Source organism: Oncorhynchus mykiss, chromosome 9, assembly GCF_013265735.2.
Source record: "Oncorhynchus mykiss isolate Arlee chromosome 9, USDA_OmykA_1.1, whole genome shotgun sequence".
Classification (NCBI taxonomy): Eukaryota; Metazoa; Chordata; class Actinopteri; order Salmoniformes; family Salmonidae; genus Oncorhynchus; species Oncorhynchus mykiss.
The window spans coordinates 16,770,402-16,793,763 of NC_048573.1; the positions used below are offsets into that span (position 1 = coordinate 16,770,402).

General features: G+C 43.0%; 1 protein-coding gene across 1 annotated transcript in view; it reads left to right on the forward strand.

The window, feature by feature from the left end:
• The first annotated feature begins 7,132 nt into the window (after nucleotides 1-7,132).
• LOC110531623 (large neutral amino acids transporter small subunit 2) overlaps nucleotides 7,133-23,362 on the forward strand; it is a 43,809-nt gene continuing 27,579 nt past the window's right edge. The window contains exons 1-3 of the mRNA XM_036987455.1: nucleotides 7,133-8,304; nucleotides 13,990-14,194; nucleotides 15,553-15,704. Of these exons, the coding sequence (XP_036843350.1) occupies nucleotides 8,169-8,304; nucleotides 13,990-14,194; nucleotides 15,553-15,704 (493 nt within the window). The 5' untranslated portion in view covers nucleotides 7,133-8,168. The remainder of the gene's footprint in view (nucleotides 8,305-13,989; nucleotides 14,195-15,552; nucleotides 15,705-23,362) is intronic.

The window sequence follows — 23,362 nt, forward strand, 5'->3', positions numbered from 1 at the left end:
TGTTGAAAGAGGACTGGTTTATGATATCACCATGATAAAAGCACAAGAACAGCTGAGTCAGGAAATGCCACTGGTACATTCTCTCTAATTTATCCCTCTTGATACTTCATTCTTCTTCTACACTCCTGTCCTTTTGTCCTGGTTATTTGTGGTTTTAATTATCCTTTTTTTACTGATCCCCCTCCCCGTCTATCATTCTCTATGTATTTCTTAACTCTCAATTATTTATTCATTTTATTTTTTCCTCTCTCTTTCTCTCTGTCTCTCTCTCTATCCCTCTCTCTCTATCCCTCTCTCTCTCTATCCCTCTCTCTGTCTCTCTCTCTATCCCTCTCTCTCTATCCCTCTCTCTCTCTATCCCTCTCTCTGTCTCTCTCTCTATCCCTCTCTCTCTATCCCTCTCTCTGTCTCTCTCTCGCTATCCCTCTCTCTCTCTCTCCCTCTCTCTATCCCTCTCTCTCTGTCCCTCTCTCTCTCTATCCCTCTCTCTCTATCCCTCTCTCTCTCTATCCCTCTCTCTGTCTCTCTCTCTATCCCTCTCTCTCTATCCCTCTCTCTGTCTCTCTCTCGCTATCCCTCTCTCTCTCTCTCCCTCTCTCTCTCTCCCTCTCTCTCTATCCCTCTCTCTCCATCCCTCTCTCTCTGTCCCTCTCTCTCTCTATCCCACTCTCTCTATGCCTCTCCCTGTCTTTCTCTCTCTATCCCTCTCTTCCTATCCCTCTCTCTCCATCCCTCTCTCTCTATCCCTCTCTCTCTCCCTCTCTCTCTCTCTCTCTCTCTATCCCTCTCTCTCTCTCTCTCTCTCTCTCTCTCTCTCTCTTGCTATCCCTCTCTCTCTATCTCTCTCTCTATCCCTCTCACTCTATCCCTCTCTCAATTAAATTAAATTAAATTCAATTTTCTTTATTGGCATGACGTAACAATGTACATATTGCCAAAGCTTATTTAGGATATTTACAATATAAAAAGAAAAATGAGAATCAAAATTGTCAACAGTAACAACAATAACCAAGTGTCAAAATAAGTGTCAAGTGTCAAAATAACCGTACATTCAACAATAACAATAAGCATACAGTAGAGGACATGTGCAGGTTGCTTGGTCTGTCAGACACTGTCCCTCAACTTATGGCAGGCAGCAATGTAGTGCGCTGCCAACCCACAGCTCTCTGCGTCCTCCCCCAACAGGACGAGTAGCCTACTCTCATCAGAGAGGTCTTTGAAACCTTGAATAAGGGTCTCTGTCTCGCTCTCTGTCTCTCTGTCTCTCTCTCTCTCTCTATCCCACTCTCTCTATGCCTCTCTCTAGCCTGTACTAGCCTGTACTTTGTCAAGGTTTTTCTCAGGTTTTGATCAGTAACCATGGTCAAATATTTAGCCACAGTGTACTGTCGATTTAGGGCCAGATAGCACTGCATTTTGCTTTGTGTTTGTGCTTGTGTTTCCCAATAAGGAATATAGTTTTGTTTTGACTGTGTTGTAATTTGGTTTATACTGATTGATTGGATGTTCTGGTTCTGAGGCGTGTTAGCAGAACAGGTTTGTGAACTCAGCCCCAGGACCAGCTGGAAGAGGGGACTCTTTTCTTTGCTCAGCTCTTGGCATTGCAGGGCTTGTTAATGATATGAGAGGGGGTCACTGTATTTTAGATATTTCCAAAACTTAATTGCTCTTTTTTGAGTGTTATTATTAGTGGATATTGGCCTAATTATGCCCTGCATGCATTGTTTGTAGTTTTCATCTGGACATGTAGGATAATCTTACAGAACTCCTCATGCACGGTTTCAATGGGGTGTTTGTCCCATTTGATGAAATCTTGTTTTGCAAGTGGACCCCACACCTCGCTGCCATAAAGTGCAATTGGTTCAATGACACATTCAATTAGTTTTAGCCATATTTTAATAGGTATTTCAATTTGAATTTGTTTTTTAATGGCGTAGAATGCCCTGCGTGCTTTCTCTCTCAGTTCATTCACTGACTCATTAAGGTGTCCAGTTGAGCTTATTTTTAAACCTAAGTAATTGTGGTGTGTGCAGTACTCTATATATTTTGTACCAATTGAGAACTTTAGTCTAATTCCCTGAGATCTGGATCTTCTCTGGAAAATGATTATTTTTGTATTTTTGGGGTTTACTGCCAGGGCCCAGGTCTGGTAGTACTGCTCTAGCAGGTCCAGGCTCTGCTGTAGGCCATGTGCTGTGGGTGACAGCAGGCATAGGTAATCTGCGAAGAGTAGGCAATTAACTTCTGAATTGTGGAGACCAACACCAGGGGCTGAGGATTTTTCTAGAATAGTGGCCAATTCGTTTATGTAAATATTGAAGAGTGCAGGGCTCAGATTGCAACCCTGGCGAAGGCCCCGCCCCTGGTTAAAGAATCCTGTTATTTTCTTGCCAATTTTAATGCTGCACGTATTGCCAGTATACATTGATTTAATTATTATGTCATATGTTTTACCCCATACACCACTTTCAATAACTTTGTAGAACAGTCCTGTATGCCAAATAGAATCAAATGCTTTTTGGAAGTCGATAAAGCAAGCGTATATTTTGGTATTATTTTGGTGGACATGTTTATCTATCAGGGTGTGTAGGGTGTAAATATGATCAGTTGTGCGATGTTTTGGTATAAATTCAATTAGACTTTTACTCAAGACATTGTGCTTATTAAGGCAGTTTAGAACTCTTACATTTATATACTACAGAAAACATTCCCCAGGTTACTGTTCACACAAATGCCTCTGTAATTGTTAGGGTCAAATTTGTCTCAGTTTTTAAAGATTGGGGTTATGAGTCCTTGATTCCAGATGTCAGGGAAATAACCTACACTCAGGATCAAATTAAACTGTTTTAATATAGCCAATTGAAATTTTGCACTAGCGAGTTTGAGCATCTCATTTAGGATGCCATCAGGTACGCATGCTTTTTTAAATTTGAGGGCCTGAAGTTTCTTATAGAGCTCCTGGTCAGTAATAGTTTAGTTTCTTATAGAGCTCCTGGTCAGTAATAGTTTAGTTTCTTATAGAGCTCCTGGTCAGTAATAGTTTAGTTTCTTATAGAGCTCCTGGTCAGTAATTGGGGAGTCCAGTGGATTTTGATTGTCCTTTATAGCTTTTTCTAATCCATTCAACTTCTCATGAATTTGACGTTGTTCTGCGTTTGTGTCAATTTGAACGGTGTTGTAGAGTGTTTTAAAATGGGTTGTCCACATGTCACCATTTTGTATCGCTAATTCCTTTTGTTTTGATTTTTTCCATTTTTTCCAATTTTGTCAGAAGTTGTTTGTGTTTATGGACTCCTCAATTAGTGTCAGCTGCTTGCTGTTGTACTGTGCTTTTTTGGTTCTGAGTGTACGTTTAGAGTTTTAAAGTATCTGTGCTTTTGGTTGGATAGTGTTCTAAGTTTTGTCCTTATAATTTTACAATCTGCATCAAACTAGTTGTCATCTGTGATCTTTTTGTTTTGTTTTTTATCAATTTCAATTGTGCTTCTTTTGCCGTTTGCCTAAATATATAGTTGATGTTTTGTACTGCCAGATTGAGGCCTTCTTTATTGTGAGTGAATGTGGTATCCAGAAAGTTATCTAAGAGTGTCTGGATATTTTGGTTACAGGTTGTTTTCTGGTATTCTTCTGTGCTGTTTTGGGCCCATCTGCATGAATTTCTGATGTTGTACAGCTTACTGGGCTGTGAATGTCTGGTTGTTTCCATGTCTCTCTCTGTCTCTCTCTCTCTACCACTCTCTCTCTATCCCTCTCCCTCTATCCCTCTCTCTCTGTCTCTCTCTCTCTACCACTCTCTCTCTATCCCTCTCTATCCCTCTCCTGGGTGTAAGCAGGCATTGTCTGTCTTTATCTTGTTGCCCTAACAGTCCAGTGGTCAGATCAAACAAAGCCATCCAGCCATACACACACATACGCACGCACACACACACACCCCAGCATCTGCACACAGGGGCCTGTCTCTACCTCAGGTCTATTATGTGTGCCAACAAGCCACTCTGCAAACAGACAGATCTTTCTGAGCCTGCTCACTGCTCTGTCCCAATGATCAAGAACAGAAGGAACACACTGTGCCTACTCTCTAGTCTAGCTCACTGTCTATTGTCTCTACACAGATGAGATTAGAAGACGCATTAGTACACACACATAGGCTATTAAGATTACTGTCCATTCGATTAACACAGTACACTTAGAAGCATCAGTGATTATCATAAAAAGCACTGTGTGATGTTAAAAGGGCTTTATAAAACGATTTGATCAATTGATTGATTTATTAAGTGCTATTCACCCTTTCCCCAATTGTATCACTTGTCTAATCACGTGTGGTCATTCATTTAGTCTACTATCAAAGTCCTATATTTATATGTTATATGTATTATTTTGTATTTTTAATCCCAGCCCCCGTCCCCGCAGGAGGTCTTTTGCCTTTTGGTAGGCCGTCACTGTAAATAAGAGTTTGTTCTCAACCAACTTGCCTAGTTTAAATAAATGTTCATTAAAAAAATCAATGTGCCACTCCAGACAAAAGGCAGTTAGAGTCAGTTTGATTTAATCAATCACTGCAAACAGGACAAACAAAATGTTCCCTGGGTTTCACTCTCAAACCTGATCAAGAGTTATCACGTACTACCAAAGGAATAGAAAAGCAATGAATGACGTAGTCATTAGAAGACGCTGTCATCCAGAGAAACTTATTGTAAGTCTATTCCAATAAGGAAATACATGGTATCGATCATTTCCTGACAATCTTAACTGATTTCAGAGCAACCAGAAAAGCTTCTCATAATTTCTGATGAATGTTTAAACTCCCACACCAATAGAAATGAACTTTAGGAACTTTAGGAACACCTTCTTAAAAAGAAATAATCTAAAAGACAACCTTCTGCACTCCATGGTGTGACCTGGTAGCATGTTAAGTTGTGCTACTTTACTGTCTGGGAGTCTTATTGAACATGTCATGACGAAACCCTATCAAATTAAAATGACAAAGCTGGTTTAGCTCATCACTGCAGTCTTAACACACAGAATCACATTTTCGGCTTTCATCACTAGTGCGCTAAGCACTCATTGGAACAAAGAAAACACGAGTTGCATTACCTCAACTAATGATTTCTCAAAATAGCCTTCAGTACCAGCTGTGTCCCAAATGGCACCCTATTCCCTATATAGTGTTCTGATTTTTGATTTTTTTTATAGTGCACTATATTACCTAGTGGGTGTTATTCACAGTGAACACACACTGACACACACACACAATGACACACATACAAACACACACACACACACACAGTGACACAGAAACACGCACAATGACAATGGTCAGGCATTGAGGCCATTAACGCAGTGGCGAGTAGAGAAGAGGATCTCTCTTTACTTAGACCTCACATGCTGACACACACACACACACACACACACACACACGTACATACTGGCACGCACACTGGGCATGACTAGGGAAGCAGGTTACTGGGCCACTCAGAAACAATGAACAGCTCTGTGTCAGAGAGTTTCCTAACCACAGATCCAGGGTCAGATATTTGTAGATCGGCCTAATGGTTATGGTTAGGAATAGGAGTTGGATAATCTGGTCGAAGCAAGCCTATCTCAGCAATAACCCGTCCAGAACCAACCAGCTGGACACTAAAGTCTGGTGCTATGGCTAGACTTTAGACTCTGTTACAGCATCTCACCACTATCAAACATCAATCATGTCCATTATAGCAGAGGTGAGGCTCTCGATGTACACAGTCTCAAGGCCTTAGACACCTGCTATGATTCGGCTATACATCTTGAAAGACAGCTGGCCAGTAAATAAACACCTGATTTACACACACACACACACACACACACACACACACACACACACACACACACACTCAGACAAACTCTTAGCAGATAATCAAGGATAGCAGCAAGAGAGTAGCATATCAGCCAAACCCAAGAGACCTGCTAGAGACACATTTGCATACACAGTGTGCATGGTGTGTGGTGTGTGTGGTGTGTGTGCATTGTGTATGTGGTGTGTATGGTCTGTGTGCAATGCCAACAAGGTTGTCATAGGGGAAGTCAGAGAAATGCACTCTCTCCACCCTACGTTACATACAGTGCCTTGGGAAATGATTCAGACCCCTGGACTTTTTCCACATTTTGTTACGTTACAGACTTATTCTCAAATGTATTAAATAAAAAAACATCCTCAGCAATCTACACACAATACCCCATAATGTCAAAGCAAAAACAGACTTATAGTCATTTTTGCACATTTATTAAAAATAAAAATACAGTAATACCTTATTTACATAAGTAATCAGACCCTTTTCTATGAGACTCACCTTCCAACAGGACAACGACCCTAAGCACACAATCAAGACAACGCAGGAGTGGCTTCGGGACAAGTCTCTGAATGTCCTTGAATGGCCCATCCAGAGCCCAGACTTGAACCCAATCAAACATCTCTGGAGGGACCTGAAAAACAGCTGTGCAGCAATGCTCCCCATCCAACCTGACAGAGCTTCAGAGGATTTGCAGAGAAGAATGGGAGAAACTTACCGAATAAAGGTGTGCCAAGCTTGTAGCATCATACCCAATAAGAATAGATGCTGTAATCTCTGACAAAAGTGCTTCAACAAAGTACTGGGTAAAGGGTCTGAATACTTATGTAAATGTGATATTTTCTGTTTTTTTATTTTTTTATAAATGAGCTAAATTAAATAAATAAAAATGTTTTTGCTTCTTCGTTTTGGGATTTTCAGTGTAGATTGATGAGGGGGGAGAAACAATTTAATCAATTAAAAAAAAAGCTGTAGCATAACAAAATGTGGAAAAAGTCAAGGGGTCTGAATACTTTCTGAAGGCACTGTATGTATGTAGGCTAATGGTATAGCTACTACACCACCAGCAAACACTAGAGGTGCAAGTGAACGTGCTACATTTAGGGTCAGGTGTGAGTGAGAGAGAGAAAGAGAGAAAGAAGGGGGAGAGAGAGAGAAAGGTGGAGAGAGAGTTTGTGCAGTATTCCACTATGTTTGTGTGGTGTTTTCTTCGGGTCGTACTGTATGGAGCAGAGGGGGGTTGAGGAAAAGCTGATTACTTGAATATGGGGAGGAGGGGAAGGGTATGCAGGCTGAACTGAAGCCTGGTGGTGAGAAGAGGAGGGGCTAGTGTGGAAAGGGGCGGTCCTACTGTACTCATAATATGAAGGGGACATGTATATTTACCCAATATCTTGCTCATTGTTTAGTCAAACCAAGCTGCAAGGATACCGCTGAAGACCTGAAGACCAGAAAGGACATTTTCAGGTTCAGTTTTTGGGTGGGAGACACAGTTGTGTGTTTTTCAACCAGTTTTAATGGTGCGTAAAGGGATGCTCTGAGTCGGGTCTCTGGAGCTCTCACCTGTAGTCAAGGAAGCAGTGAAAGACGTTTTAGTTTTGTTTCGAAACGAATATTTTGTGACAGAAGGGTTCTTTCGCAGTATGTCACTGGAATACGCCATTCTTGTTCACTAAATGGACTATTGAATACCTGTTACTTATTTGGTTATATATTTTCAACAATACTTTTTTTTTTGTGTCATATGTCTAACAATTAAAATAGATTAACTGTGAAATATCACAACTTTGTTACTCAAATTAGACAGTCGCGTTAATAACGGTCAATACGAGATAAAAAGCTGTTATCTCATGTTTTTGTTGTCGTTGCCCGCAGTGCAAACTAGGCATTTTTCGTATTTTATCAACTGATTAGGTAGGCGAACTTGTTGCAATTTCCTTAGCGCTCAGGTAGTGCGCCAGTGCAACATTCTAACAGCAAATACATTGGTATTCTGGACAACATGAGAATACAGGTTTAAAAACAAGTTTACATGACGTGTAACTGCACTGATTTATTGTTATAAAAATTAACTATTTGCGGCAGTGCGTTGCCCATAACATCTGAAGGCTCGATTCGATTCGCGAGGTTTTGAATAGGCTACACCAGAATACTGCAACAAGTAAACAATTACTTGTATCTACTCATCTTCGACACTTTTGGGCGAAGTGCTGTGAAGTGTGCTGTGTGGTCTTACCGAAGCGCACGTCCAAGTGCTCTTTAGCTATCAATTTAGAGCGACCACAGGCACAGCTGCAGCGGCAAGTGTCACAGCGAGGACTGAACAACTCTATCACCAAAATGACGAACGGACCAAGGCAACGGGGCAGCGCAGCCGCGTCTGGCGGGGATGCTGTCTCCGAGTCCGGGAAGGAGTCAGGAGGGGTGGCTCTGAAGAAAGAGATCGGCCTTGTGAGCGCCTGCGGAATTATTGTTGGTAAGTGTCAAAAATCAAACATTGGATAGGATAATGTCTCTAATAATGTTCATGCGTATTTGCAAAGGCTGGTTTGCGAATACGTTATTAATAGGCGTAGTTAATTTTGAACAATAGCCTACTGTGACCCACCTGAGCTTTAGGTACACTGACTCAGAGAAAGTGTGTGTGTGTGTGTGTGTGTGTGTGTGTGTGCGTGCGTTCGTGCATAACTAGTTGGAAAACCAGTGCTATGAGAGTGAATTGGACTGACCACTGCTCAGAGTAGCTGAGAGCTGCTTTTAAGTATGTCATAAACATTATGAATAAGATTTGGTTTGGGTAGCATAAGGTCGCTCTCCTACTTACTCAAAATGGGACCTTATTAGTGGATCATTTTAAACATATTCTAATGTCGGCTAATTATCGTTGATGGCTATTGCATCACTTCAGCAGTTACCAGTCATTCAATCCAATTCGTTCTCTATCTCGCTGTGAGTTCATTAGTCAGTTAATCAGCAACACTTTGATCATCTCTTTAATCTTCGGCCCAAACTGAAACGGTCAGGACATTATCTCCATCATTGCTGTAAATTAAGATGTCTGAGCTCTGAGCTGTAATTTCAAGAAAAAGCAACACTTTTTCACATTTACAATTTCTTTGTAGTTCCAAGTAATTACACCATCATTACCATTAGAAAGTGAAAACCCATGTAACCACCAAACTAGGCTTATATCACTTGTAAATCTGTTTACCAATACTTATGATCAGAGCCATCTGATGTAGTTTATGCTTAGTGAAAGTGATCCTCCCGATATTCAAACACATCAGGGCCTGACTTTTTTTTTTACGAGGAGCTTGTGTATGCACCAGTTGAGAAAGGTAGGCGTGCACAGAGGAATTTATGAGCACAATGCAAATCATTTGAGGCGTGTAAATCGATACACAGACAAGGGATTTGTTGTTGTGAGGTCCAGGTGAATCAGTGGGGTGGTCTCTGGTCTCTGGTCTTTCAACCTTGAGGGAGATGACTCACTCACTGACAGGTTTCCATGGTAACTGAACTGACTGGATAGTCCCAGGGTCCTTTCTGTTTAGAGACAGAGTTGGGGGTAGAGAGAGAGAGAGAGCGAGAGAGAGGGGGAGAGAGAGAGAGAGGGGTGGGGGGGGAGGGAGAGAGAAAAAGAGAGAGAGAGAAGAGAGAGAGAGAGAGAAAAAAGAGATAGAGAGAGAGCGAGAGGTGGAGGGGGTCACAGCTAACAGAAAATGAAGCAGATATTGAAGGGAAGGCCCATGGTAGACCTCTCCTTTGAGCTCTATTGAATGAACCTGTATGAAGAGAGCCCCTATGTCCTGACTTCTGCCCCATAGACTCTCCACCATTCAAATATCATTCATTCATCTCCAACATAAATACTAGACATCGCCGTCATTAAAACAGAACGGTTCAAAAACTGAAATGGCACCCTCTTCTTAATTAAAGTGCATTACTTTTGACCAGAGCTCTATGGGCCATGGCCCAAAGTGGTGCACTATATAGGGGATATGGTGCCACTTGGGTCACAGCCCTTGTTGTTTTTAAATGCAAAAGAGTGAAGAGACTAGAGGTGTGAATTGCTCCCACCCAGTCCATAGGTTCTTCATCTTCCAAATATCATTAACAGTTTAACCCACATCATTTAACCCCAATCATGAAAGTTTAAAAGAGCAAGCCAATGATTACCATAGTAGCCTACATGTCATGATGACACTCTAGTCTACAGTAAGGTCACTCTTTCACAAACACATCTGGGCCATATTCATTAATGCACACCAAAGCAAAATGGTTTGCAACAGAAGACGAAAACAAACATTTCTTATGGCATAAGTTTAGGTACTGTCCCTCCCTGTTTGAATGTTTTCTTCCGTTCTATGCCAAATGAACACAACCCTGATCTCTCCTCTTATCTCACATGAGAGGCCTTATCGTCAGATGACTGAACTCAAACTGCCATGTTCCAACTCTTCCCTCAGCCTTTGTTCTCTGTTCCCTTGAAGGGGACTGAGGGGGCGGGGGGGGGGGGGGGGGGGGGGGGGGGGGGGGGGGGGGGGGGGGGGGGGGGGGTTATGAGCTAAAGGTACAGTCAGTCAGATCTATTGTGAGTCCACCTTCACCCCCTTCTGGGTGAGGGGGGGGGGCTGAGGGGGGTGAGGAGGGGAAGGTGGCCTAATCAGAGTCAGCAGGTAGGAGTGTCAGTCAGGTGGGTGGATGATGGGGATTGCAGCAGCTCACCACATTCTTCACCTCCCCCTCCTCTTTTCATTCCTTCTAACATTATTTAATTCTTCATTCTTCACCTCTTTTACTCTGGGCCCATTAAACTCAAAGCTGGGCACTGCTGTAATGATAAGTGCTAATTGGCAGCGCTCTCTGAGGTGTGTGTGTCTTAGCGTCAGTGTGTGTGTGTGTGTGTGTGTGTGTGTGTGTGTGTATGTGTGTTCTTTGAGAGCTTCTGGACAGTGTCCAAGCAGCAGGTTGCCTCAGCTGGGCAGTTTGTAGAGGGCTTTAGGGACAGGGAGGAAGTGAAAATGCGCTAATCTCCCTGGTCTTTGTAATACCACAGAACCTGCTCACAGCTGTAGCGCTACTCTCTGGCTTGAAGTCCCCATGGTACAGATCTAGGATCAGCTTCCTAACCTTAACCATTAGTGTAGGTCTCGGAGAGCCTTTTGCACATTACATCTGTGCTCAGTGTTCATCTGTCTGTGTTGTTCTGGGATGCTTGTCAGTTCATCACAGCTTGGAGCTTGGGAGCTCTGGTCAAGGGCCCTGCCTCTGGTAAGGGGGCAGTAGACTGGGACACACTACACAGCACATTGTTCATGAAAGGGGATCATAAGGCTGATGTAAGCAATGTCTGCGTCTCAAATTGTCACCCTATTCCCTATAAAGTAGGGCACTGTGTTGGGGAATAGGGTGCCAATTGGGACGCAGCCTTTGTCTGAGTAAGTAAGCCTAGCACATGACATGAACAGCTTTGTCTGAGCTGTAGGCCTACCAGCATTGTTTGAGGCCAGTGATGTTTTAGTGTACATTCTCCTGCAGATTACACATGCTGGGTTTGGTTCTTACTTGTTCTAGTGCTTACAGAGACCTTTAGGTTTCATTCTCAATTCTCCACCATTCTCTCAAAGTGTGTGGATGCAAACTCCCCTTCATGGCGTGAACAATGGTGGAAACTACCACCTGCCAATGACTACACCAATCCTACCAGTCCCCTCTCATTGTCCCACCAGTCACCCTATAACCTAACCCAGCCCCCTCTCATTGTCTCACCAGTCACCCTATAACCTAACCCAGTCCCCTCTCATTGTCCCACCAGTCACCCTATAACCTAACCCAGTCCCCTCTCATTGCCTCACCAGTCACCCTATAACCTAACCCAGTCCCCTCTCATTGTCTCACCAGTCACCCTATAACCTAACCCAGTCCCCTCTCATTGTCTCCCCAGTCACCCTATAACCTAACCCAGTCCCCTCTCATTGTCTCACCAGTCACCCTATAACCTAACCCAGTCCCCTCTCATTGTCTCACCAGTCACCCTATAACCTAACCCAGTCCCCTCTCATTGTCCCACAAGTCACCCTATAACCTAACCCAGCCCCCTCTCATTGTCTCACCAGTCACCCTATAACCTAACCCAGTCCCCTCTCATTGTCCCACCAGTCACCCTATAACCTAACCAAGTCCCCTCTCATTGTCCCACCAGTCACCCTATAACCTAACCCAGTCCCCTCTCATTGCCTCACCAGTCACCCTATAACCTAACCCAGTCCCCTCTCATTGTCTCACCAGTCACCCTATAACCTAACCCAGTCCCCTCTCATTGTCTCACCAGTCACCCTATAACCTAACCCAGTCCCCTCTCATTGTCTCACCAGTCACCCTATAACCTAACCCAGTCCCCTCTCATTGTCTCACCAGTCACCCTATAACCTAACCCAGTGCTCTCTCATTGTCTCACCAGTCACCCTATAACCTAACCCAGTCCCCTCTCATTGTCTCACCAGTCACCCTATAACCTAACCCAGCCCCCTCTCATTGTCTCACCAGTCACCCTATAACCTAACCCAGTCCCTTCTCATTGTCTCACCAGTCACCCTATAACCTAACCCAGTCCCCTCTCATTGTCTCACCAGTCACCCTATAACCTAACCCAGTCCCCTCTCATTGTCTCACCAGTCACCCTATAACCTAACCCAGCCCCCTCTAAATTGTTTCACCAGTCACCCTATAACCTAACCCAGTCCCCTCTCATTGTCTCACCAGTCACCCTATAACCTAACCCATTGCTCTCTCATTGTCTCACCATCCAAGGGTCACAGAGTTGCTGAACTGAAGCATTGTCTTACCTGTAGAGGAATGTTGAAGTAAAAGAGAACACACACACACACCAAACCCTATTCCAAAAGTCTATATCAATACCTTTGGCTTTTGTACTGTGTATTCTCCTCAGTCAACTCTGACTCTGCAAGTTCTAACATACAATCTTTAGCCCTGGCGTGCTATTCGCTGTCAAGGTTTATGAGCCAATCAGTCAGCTGAATCTGATTCTCAACCCCCGACCTCTGACCCCTACTGCTTCTTCAGATCTCTGATGGGGTGTGAGTAGTTAACCTGTCATCTAAACCAAGTCTAACCTAACACACACACACACACAGACTCTTTCATGTTTCCTAGCTCTATAAACTGACTGCCAGTCTGATGCTTATATAGGCTGTCAGGGCATTGTTCCGATGTAGTGTAGGGGCCTCCTTAGTACACACACACACACACACACACACACACACACACACACACACACACACACACACACACACACACACACACACACACACACACACTCACACACACACACACACACACACACACACACACACACACACACACACACACACACACACACACACCTCTCCCCCTTTCTCTCTCTCTCTCTCTCTCTCTCTCTGTGTCTTCTCATTCTCAGTGCTAACTCAGCACATTGTGTTTCCACTCTGGCTGGCTGGCTGCTCACTGCTGTTAAAATTAAATTCTCTCCTCTCTCTTTGTGTGTGTCTCTCTCTCTCTCTCTCTTTCTTCTACTTTATCTGTCTCCTTCGTCCTCACATTTTCCCTCTGTCATCCATTGTTCACTACACCACTCTTTAAATCCCAACATTCTGTTTGTCTCCCTCCGTTTTTGCCCTCCTTCTCTTCTCTAGGAAATCTGCTAAAAGGCTGAGCAATCAGATGTGTTAATGGAACATCTGTGTCAGAACTTCCTCCTCCCCTGGGTATGGTAACACGGTGTTGTCTCTCAGAGGTATAGAGCTCATGATTGGAAGAGGGATTCTGAACGGTGCTTTTGTTACACAAATGGTTTAGAATCCCTCTTTAAACTGCCTCCTTTGCTTCCACTCTGTTCCCCCCAATTGATCTCCTGATTGCAAACCTGTGACGAATGCTGGTGTCACGTCGATAACGTTCCCTTCTCCCATCGTTATTAGATGGTGGAACTGATGTTCTCTCACCCTAATGTCTCCATCCCCCTTCAGCTCTTCCTGCCTGTGAATAACACTGATGTCACGCTAGTAACCCCCCACCCCCCCTCTCCCTTCTCCTTGGTACCTCAAATAACTGTTGGTGTCACTTCAATAACAGTCCCCTCTTCTTCTCTCTATCCTAGGTAACATCATCGGGTCGGGCATCTTCGTCAGCCCTAAGGGTGTGATGGAGAACGCCAGTTCGGTGGGTCTGGCGCTGATCGTGTGGATCGTCACCGGCATCATCACGGCCATCGGGGCGCTGTGCTACGCCGAGCTGGGTGTCACCATCCCCAAGTCAGGGGGAGACTACGCATACGTCAAGGACATCTTCGGAGGACTGGCAGGGTGAGTGGCTGGATCTATGGTGCTTGGTGACCTTTGACCCACGACTGTATTCACTGATCTAACTCACTCACTCATTCTTATCCTCTCTGGTATCCTCTGCCCAGGACATATCACCAATACTTTGTCCACATTGATTAATGTGTTTTGTAGTGTTCGCCCAGACGGTTAACACACACAGATCTTGTGTTGTAACAGTCTGGATCCATTTTGTATCAGAGTATTTTCAGAGAGGAATCCACCCAGACCAAAACACCTCAGACTATTGTTAGTGACCCGTCAGTAGATCAATGAGAGGTTTACAATGAAACTAACTTTTACCCAGAACTAACTGATATTCTCTGTTTGAAGGCTTTGTCTAGTATGTTAGAATGGGTCTCGTACGGTTTCCTCCAGATGCCTCGGATGTTTAGGTTTGAAGTTCTTCGGGGCACATACTGTTTCCTTCTCTCTGTGATACCAAGTTACGATCAAGGAGTGTTTGTTTTGATGGTGTACTGTGTAGGAGTAGGAGGGTACAGCAGAAACAAGGTTGTTGATAACGACACCCCTGCGTTGCCGGGTGGTGGGGGTGGACTCTTCCGCAGAGTCTCTCCATAGGTGTTTGTGGATGTGCCCACCCAATTGGTGTGGGGGTGTCAGGCCAGGCATTCCAGTACTAGCCATGGTGGTGCTGACACTCAGTCCGGATGATGTACTATCACACATAGTTAGCAAATCAATTCCTTAACTGAGGGCTCAGCTTTGGAGCTTTTCTTTAATCTTGCACACGTATTGCCTTGTGAACATTTTGTTAACACACACATAGACACACTCTGGTTCAACACCGGCTCACACACACACACACACTGTTTTTGTGAGTAACAGCTTGGCTAACATGGGGAACGCAGCGAAGCATAATGACGCTGGTGGAGAATTTTGGGAAAAACCATATTCTGATGTGGTCTCCTCCTCTAGTCAGATAAATATCGCTGCCCCCTCCTTAACACACACACACACATCTACTCTCTGAGTGAGTGAGTGAGTGAGTGAGTGAGTGAGTGAGTGAGTGAGTGAGTGAGTGACCTCTATCCCTCTAAGAGTAGCTCTGCCCCTTCATGATTTATATAATACATTGTTATCCAGTCCTACTATGTTTTAAACACACTATCTGAGGGTGTGTGTGTGTGTGTGTGTGTGTGTGTGTGTGTGTGTGTGTGTGTGTGTGTGTGTGTGTGTGTGTGTGTGTGTGTGTGTGTGTGTGTGTGTGTGTGCGCGCAGTGTCTACATGCTGTTCATAACCCTAATTTACCCCTTCCTCTCCTCTCCCTCCATCTCTCTTCCTCCCTCCCTTCCTCCCTTCCTCCCTCCTCCTCCTCTAGGTTCCTGCGTCTGTGGATCGCAGTGCTGGTGATCTACCCCACCAACCAGGCGGTGATCGCCCTCACCTTCTCCAACTACGTCCTACAGCCCCTCTTCCCAACCTGCTTCCCCCCGGAGAACGGACTGCGCCTGCTGGCTGGCGTCTGCCTACGTGAGTACCCAGTACCCTGGAGGGAGAGGTGGGGGGGGGGGGGGGGGGGGGGGGGGGTGTTGAAAAGTTGAATGGATTGAATGTGAGAGAGTGACAGAGAGAGAGAGAGAGTGACAGAGAGGGAGAGAGAGTGACAGAGGGAGATAGAGTGACAGAGAGAGAGAGAGAGAAAGATAGAAACAAGAGGGAAAGAGAGATAGTTTTTTTAAATATGTTTTTTTCCCATGTTTAGCTATGCAATGATAATGCAATTCTATGCTACAATTACTGCAAGTCTTTAAAACTATTTTAGCCTTACTTGGACAACTTAGATTGGTTTGTTCTCTACTCTGTGTTTTGTCAACTCTCTGCATGCCAGAGATTTTTTGTTTGTAGGAAACCCATAAGATTCTGTTGTGTTGGTGTAGTAGTAGAGCCTCTTCGTGCAGGAAGAGTGGAAAGGGCGGGGAATGGACATGCAAAAGAGAGAGGAGTAAAACATTAACAGATTGTTCCTTCACAGATCTGAGAAAACTGGAATCGGTGCAAGCAGTAGCTACATCTATGCTGTATTGCTTTCACTTATTCAATCATGTCAGATCTGTGAAGGAGAGTGAAGGAGGGCAAATAGTGGGGAACAACTTTGTGAGGTTGAATTTAACCTGGGTCTCTTTCTGGTTCACTCACCCTTCACACACACTTTCTCTCTTCATCTCTCTCTCCATCTCTCGCTCTCTCTCTCTTCATCTCTCTCGCTCTCTCTCTCTATTCATCTCTCTCTCGCCATCTCTCTCTCTAGCTCTGTCTCTCTCTCCATCTCGCTCTCTCTCTCTATTCATCTCTCTCTCTCTCGCTCTCTCTCTCTATTCATCTCTCTCTCTCTAGCACTGTCTCTCTCTCCATCTCTCGCTCTCTCTCTCTTCATCTCTCTCTCTCCATCTCTCTCTTAATCTCTCTCTCTCTCTCTATTCATCTCTCTCTCTCTCCATCTCGCTCTCTCTCTCTATTCATCTCTCTCTCTCTACCTCTTTCTCTCTCTCCATCTCTCGCTCTCTCTCTCTTCATCTCTCTCTCTCTCTTCGTCTCTCTCCATCTCTCTCTCTATTCATCTCTCTCTCTCTCCATCTCTCTCTCTCTGTCTCTCTCTATTCATCTCTCTCTCTCTAACTCTGTCTCACTCTTCATCTCTCTCTCTCTCCATCTCTCTCTCTCTTCATCTCTCTCCATCTCTCTCTCTATTCATCTCTCTCTCTCTCTCTCTCTATTCATCTCTCTCTCTCTGTCTCTCTCTATTCATCTCTCTCTCTCTCGCTCTCTCTCTCTCTTCATCTCTCTCGCTCTCTCGCTCTTCATCTCTCTCGCTATCTCTCTCTCTCTCTTCATCTCTCTCACCCTCTCTCTCCATCTCTCTCTCTCTCTTCATCTCTCTCTCTCTTTTTCTCTCTCTCTTTTTCTCTCTCTCTTTTTCTCTCTCTCTCTCTCTCTCTCTCTCTCTCTCTCTCTCTCTCTCTCTCTTCATCTCTCTCTTGCACGCTCTCGTCATGTCTCTTGCTCTTTCTCTCTTCATCTCTCTCTCTGTCTCTCTCTCTTCCTCTCTGTCTCTCGCTTACATCCTCCTGCCATACTTTCTCTTCTGTTCTTTCAGTGACATACACTTGTGACTCACGGTCAAAGAACATGTAAGAAAAGGTTAGTGTTGGTGACAGACTTCTCTACCAACCTCACACACGTAGCCCAAATACCACAAGGTGGGCTCAGACAGGCAGAGAGTGACAGAGAGAGAGAGAAAGAGATGGTTAGAGAGAGAGAGATGGTTAGAGAGAGAGACAGCGAAAGAGAGAGAGAGAGAGAGGGAGAGAGAAACAGAGACAGAAACAGAGATAGAGACAGCGAGATAGAGAGAGAGAGAGAGAGAGAGGGAGAGAGAAACAGAGACAGAAACAGAGATAGAGACAGCGAGATAGAGAGAGAGAAAGAGAGTCAGAGAGAGACAGAGAGAGAGAGAGAGAGAGAGAGATGGTTAGAGAGAGAGAGATGGTTAGAGAGAGAGAGAGCGAAAGAGAGAGCGAAAGAGAGAGAGAGAGGGAGAGAGAAACAGAGACAGAAACAGAGATAGAGACAGCGAGATAGAGAGAGAGAGAGAGAGAGAGAGAGAGAGAGAGCGAGGGAGAGAGAGATGGGGAGAGAGAGACAGAGACAGCGAGAGAGAGAGATAGACCGACAGTGTGAAGCTAGTTTGTGAAAGCAACAACAACCTCCCAGATAGCTTCAACATGTTTTCTTCTGTCTGTGAAATCTTTCCCCAAAACCCATAAGAACTGTTTAATAATATTTTATTACGAGTTGATCTCATCAATAGGTTTTTGTAACTGGCTCGATTGTTACTGACGAATAATTGCTGTGGGAAACTGTTCTTTCGTGTCACCATTCAAGCCCAGTACCCACTTTAGCTGGAATGCACCGGTGGCTATTCTGCTGCCCTGATGTTCTTCAGTTAGAGCAGGATACTATGATAGCTTGGCGGTGCAGACAGACAGACTCCCTGTGGGCGTCTTCATGCCGTCCCGATCGTGAACCCAGTCACACAGTCTTCCCAGCTGGGATTGTTTCAGTAATTAGAGAAGATCTGGGGGCGTTGTATTCACAAAGACTCTCAGAGTATTGAAGTGCTGATCTAGGATCAGGTCCTCCCTGTCCATAAAATGATGATAATCGAACAGTCTAAAGGGCTAAACTGATCCTAGACCAGCACTTGTACATGTACATAATGTACCTGTTTTCTTCCCTGAAGCCTTATGCAATCCATAATGCCACTGGGGGAAGATGTGTTGAGACTTGCCAGAAAGATTCATTTTCCTTGGCCGAGAGTGTTTCCTACACCGATGATGATGTGCAATAGTTTTAGAACACTGCAATCTGATTGGCCGAGGCGATAGCCCTAATCTGTGTTTCCTCAAAACGAATTGGTCAGATGTTGTCAAGCAGAATGTCGAAACTCAGCGTCAGCGTTGTTGTTTTTTACCAACTTATTCCCCTGTGTTCTGCTGTTGTTCTGCTGTTGTTCTGCTGTTGTTCTGCTGTTGTTCTGCTGTTGTTCTGCTGTTGTTCTGCTGTTGTTCTGCTGTTGTTCTGCTGTTGTTCTGCTGTTGTTCTGCTGTTGTTCTGCTATTGTTCTGCTGTTGTTCTGCTGTTGTTCTGCTGTTGTTCCTCTTACAGCCAGCGGCGGAAAATAAGACAACTGGGTGAAGGGTTACTTTAGGACAAGTTCCTTTCTCTCTCTCTCTCTCTTTCATGCTCCTCTTCCTTCTCTCTCTTTTCCTCCTCTTTCGGCTGTTCCTCCTCTTCCTCCGTCTCTGTTGTTTTGGGTTCCTTTGTGGCCCTGCATGGACGGTACAGTCTGTATCTCTGTATGTCTGACGGTGATTTCAGAGACATTCTGCATGTTGTGCTATACAAGGGGGTTTCATGTCTAGGAGAGTCGTGAGAGTTCAGACATTCTTTTCCTCCGTTTCTTTAAGTATAGGGATGTAGCCCTTGAAAAAGTAAATGCTACAGATGGTTTTTTACATTTTTTATTTCACCTTTATTTAACCAGGTAGGCCAGTTGAGAACAAGTTCTCATTTACAACTGCGACCTGGCCAAGATAAAGCACAGCAGTTCGACACATACAACAATACAGAGTTACACATGGAATAAACAAACATACAGTCAATAACACAGTAGGATCTTCATTTGAGGCCGTTTGCTACAGCAGGAAAATAATCCTTCAGCAACAGGAAATGTGAATTATTATGTGGATTATAATTAATGGACCTTGTTGTAGGGGTTGCTACATTTTTCGTTTGGGCAAATCAAGTCTGAATTTTCAAAGTGGAAATCACAAACTTTAGAAGCCTTTTTAAAAATCAAATACACTACAAGTTTGCATTATTTCCTGCCCATCAACAGAAGAGTGAACAAATGAAATCCTACATTTGTATCTACAGCAGGCATAGATGGGGGGGGGGGGTTGCTGTACCTGTATATGGTGCTGGGTGACCACTTTTGCTGACTATACACAAAAAAACAACAATAAAGTATATATATGTATGTATGTATATACTGTTTGTTTTCTTGAGTTACCTTGATCCCCTCCCCCTCCTGGGCACCCACTCATGTTTTCTAAACACACAACCACTAACCACTCGTTGGTCACTGGGACAGACTGCTGCTGCAGCAATGAAGAAACATTAGAAAAGTGTTGAGTTTCAAAAACATGTTCCAGCCCCCATCCCCCCCACCCTGTCTCCCCTGTCTCCATGGCCTGGAGCGGGGTGGAGCGGGGTGGAGCGGGGGTTGCGTGTTGTCGTGTTGTTGAACAGTCATGTTATGGAGCTTCTCAGCATGTTGCAGTGTGTGCTCAGTAACAAACTGTTTCCCAGGTGTTAACCAGTGGATGTTCCTCTTACTCAGCCAGACCACATATAGAAATGGGAGTAGGATATAGGAATGGGAGTAGGATTCATGTTGTTTTTATTCACGGGACTATGAGATTCAGTTGGGATGATTTACAATGTTCCCTGCACTGCAGCACAGGTGAAATGTATATATTTATTTTTTAATGTGCTGCAAAGTGGATATAACTGCAGTGCCAGGCGTATTTCAGAAATCTCACAGATATCTTCCATTACATAGGTTATTGTTACTGTAGATGATTGCAAACACACTTGCTGCTTGGCGTCACCTGTGCTGTATGTTCTTTATTACACACACACACACACACACACACACACACCACACACACACTGCTCAGCTCCTACTCCCATGTAGTGTAGACGCAGTCTGTGTTAGCCTGATCCCAGATCTACACTTTATGTACTTTAGTTAACTTCTGCATTGTAGAGGAGCTACAGCATAGACCTGGGACCAGCTAACTGTGTGTTACCAGCTGACAACATATCCACAGATCAGGCCATACATCCCCCCTACCCCTTCCCTCGAACTCCCCCCCTTTCCTTTCCCCAAACCGCTAAACACCATACACTCTTTTACAACTATAAACTATGAACAACCCTCCCACCCCAGCCCCTTTTCCTCTCCTCCTCCTCTCTCCGTCTCTGTCTGGCTGAGTAGCCTGTCTCTGTTCCTTGGCAAACTGACCAGAACAGATAAGCTCGGAGGTATTTCTAATGTAATGTGTGTGTAATGTGATGTGTGTGTGTGTGTGTAATGTGATGTGTGTGTAATGTGATGTGTGTGTAATGTGATATGATGTGTGTGTAATGTGATGTGTGTGTAATGTGATGTGTGTGTGTGTGTAATGTCATGTGTGTGTAATGTCATGTGTGTGTAATGTCATGTGTGTGTAATGTGTGCAACAACAGGGTCGTTAGAGGGTCCTATAAACCTTATTCAGGTCCGACTGCTGCCTCTATCTGCACCAATAATAACACATACTTCTGTTTGCACCAATAATAATACATACTTCTATCTGCACCAATAATAATACATACTTCTATCTGCACCAATAATAATACATACTTCTATCTGCACCAATAATAATACATACTTCTATCTGCACCAATAATAATACATACTTCTGTCTGCACCAATAATAATACATACTTCTATCTGCACCAATAATAATACATACTTCTGTCTGCACCAATAATAATACATACTTCTATCTGCACCAATAATAATACATACTTCTGTCTGCACCAATAATAATACATACTTCTATCTGCACCAATAATAATACATACTTCTGTCTGCACCAATAATAATACATACTTCTGTCTGCACCAATAATAATACATACTTCTATCTGCACCAATAATAATACATACTTCTGTCTGCACCAATAATAATACATACTTCTATCTGCACCAATAATAATACATACTTCTATCTGCACCAATAATAATACATACTTCTATCTGCACCAATAATGATACATACTTCTATCTGCACCAATAATAACACATACTTCTATCTGCACCAATAATAATACATACTTCTATCTGCACCAATAATAATACATACTTCTGTCTGCACCAATAATAATACATACTTCTGTCTGCACCAATAATAATACATACTTCTATCTGCACCAATAATAATACATACTTCTGTTTGCACCAATAATAATACATACTTCTATCTGCACCAATAATAATACATACTTCTATCTGCACCAATAATAATACATACTTCTATCTGCACCAATAATAATACATACTTCTATCTGCACCAATAATAATACATACTTCTATCTGCACCAATAATAATACATACTTCTATCTGCACCAATAATAATACATACTTCTATCTGCACCAATAATAATACATACTTCTGTCTGCACCAATAATAATACATACTTCTATCTGCACCAATAATAATACATACTTCTATCTGCACCAATAATAATACATACTTCTGTCTGCACCAATAATAATACATACTTCTATCTGCACCAATAATAATACATACTTCTATCTGCACCAATAATAATACATACTTCTGTCTGCACCAATAATAATACATACTTCTATCTGCACCAATAATAATACATACTTCTATCTGCACCAATAATAATACATACTTCTGTCTGCACCAATAATAATACATACTTCTATCTGCACCAATAATAATACATACTTCTGTCTGCACCAATAATAATACATACTTCTATCTGCACCAATAATAATACATACTTCTTTCTGCACCAATAATACATACATACTTCTGTCTGCACCAATAATCATACATACTTCTATCTGCACCAATAATAATACATACTTCTATCTGCACCAATAATAATACATACTTCTGTCTGCACCAATAATAATACATACTTCTATCTGCACCAATAATAATACATACTTCTATCTGCACCAATAATAACACATACTTCTATCTGCACCAATAATAACACATACTTCTATCTGCACCAATAATAATACATACTTCTATCTGCACCAATAATAATACATACTTCTATCTGCACCAATAATAATACATACTTCTATCTGCACCAATAATAATACATACTTCTATCTGCACCAATAATAATACATACTTCTATCTGCACCAATAATAATACATACTTCTATCTGCACCAATAATAATACATACTTCTGTCTGCACCAATAATAACACATACTTCTATCTGCACCAATAATAATACATACTTCTGTCTGCACCAATAATAATACATACTTCTATCTGCACCAATAATAATACATACTTCTATCTGCACCAATAATGATACATACTTCTATCTGCACCAATAATAATACATACTTCTATCTGCACCAATAATAATACATACTTCTATCTGCACCAATAATAATACATACTTTTGCATCATCATGGTGATGTGACAAGTGACACTTGTCTTTTTGATAATGCTTTATCTTGAATACTTGATTTCTGACATGCATAACATCTTGGGACTGTATCAACAGCGGACTAATGAACAAAATACCAAAATATAGTTTTGACTGGATTATTCCTTTAAGTGCCTTGCTCAAGGGCACATTGACATGTGTTTCACTTTGTCGGCTGGGGGATTCAAACTAGCAACCTTTTGTTTACTAGCCCAATGCTAACCGCAAGGCTACCTGCCACCCCCACTACACTCTAGAATTTAATACCATTGTGTTTAGCATTAACCTAGTAAGTAAGTAGCCAAGG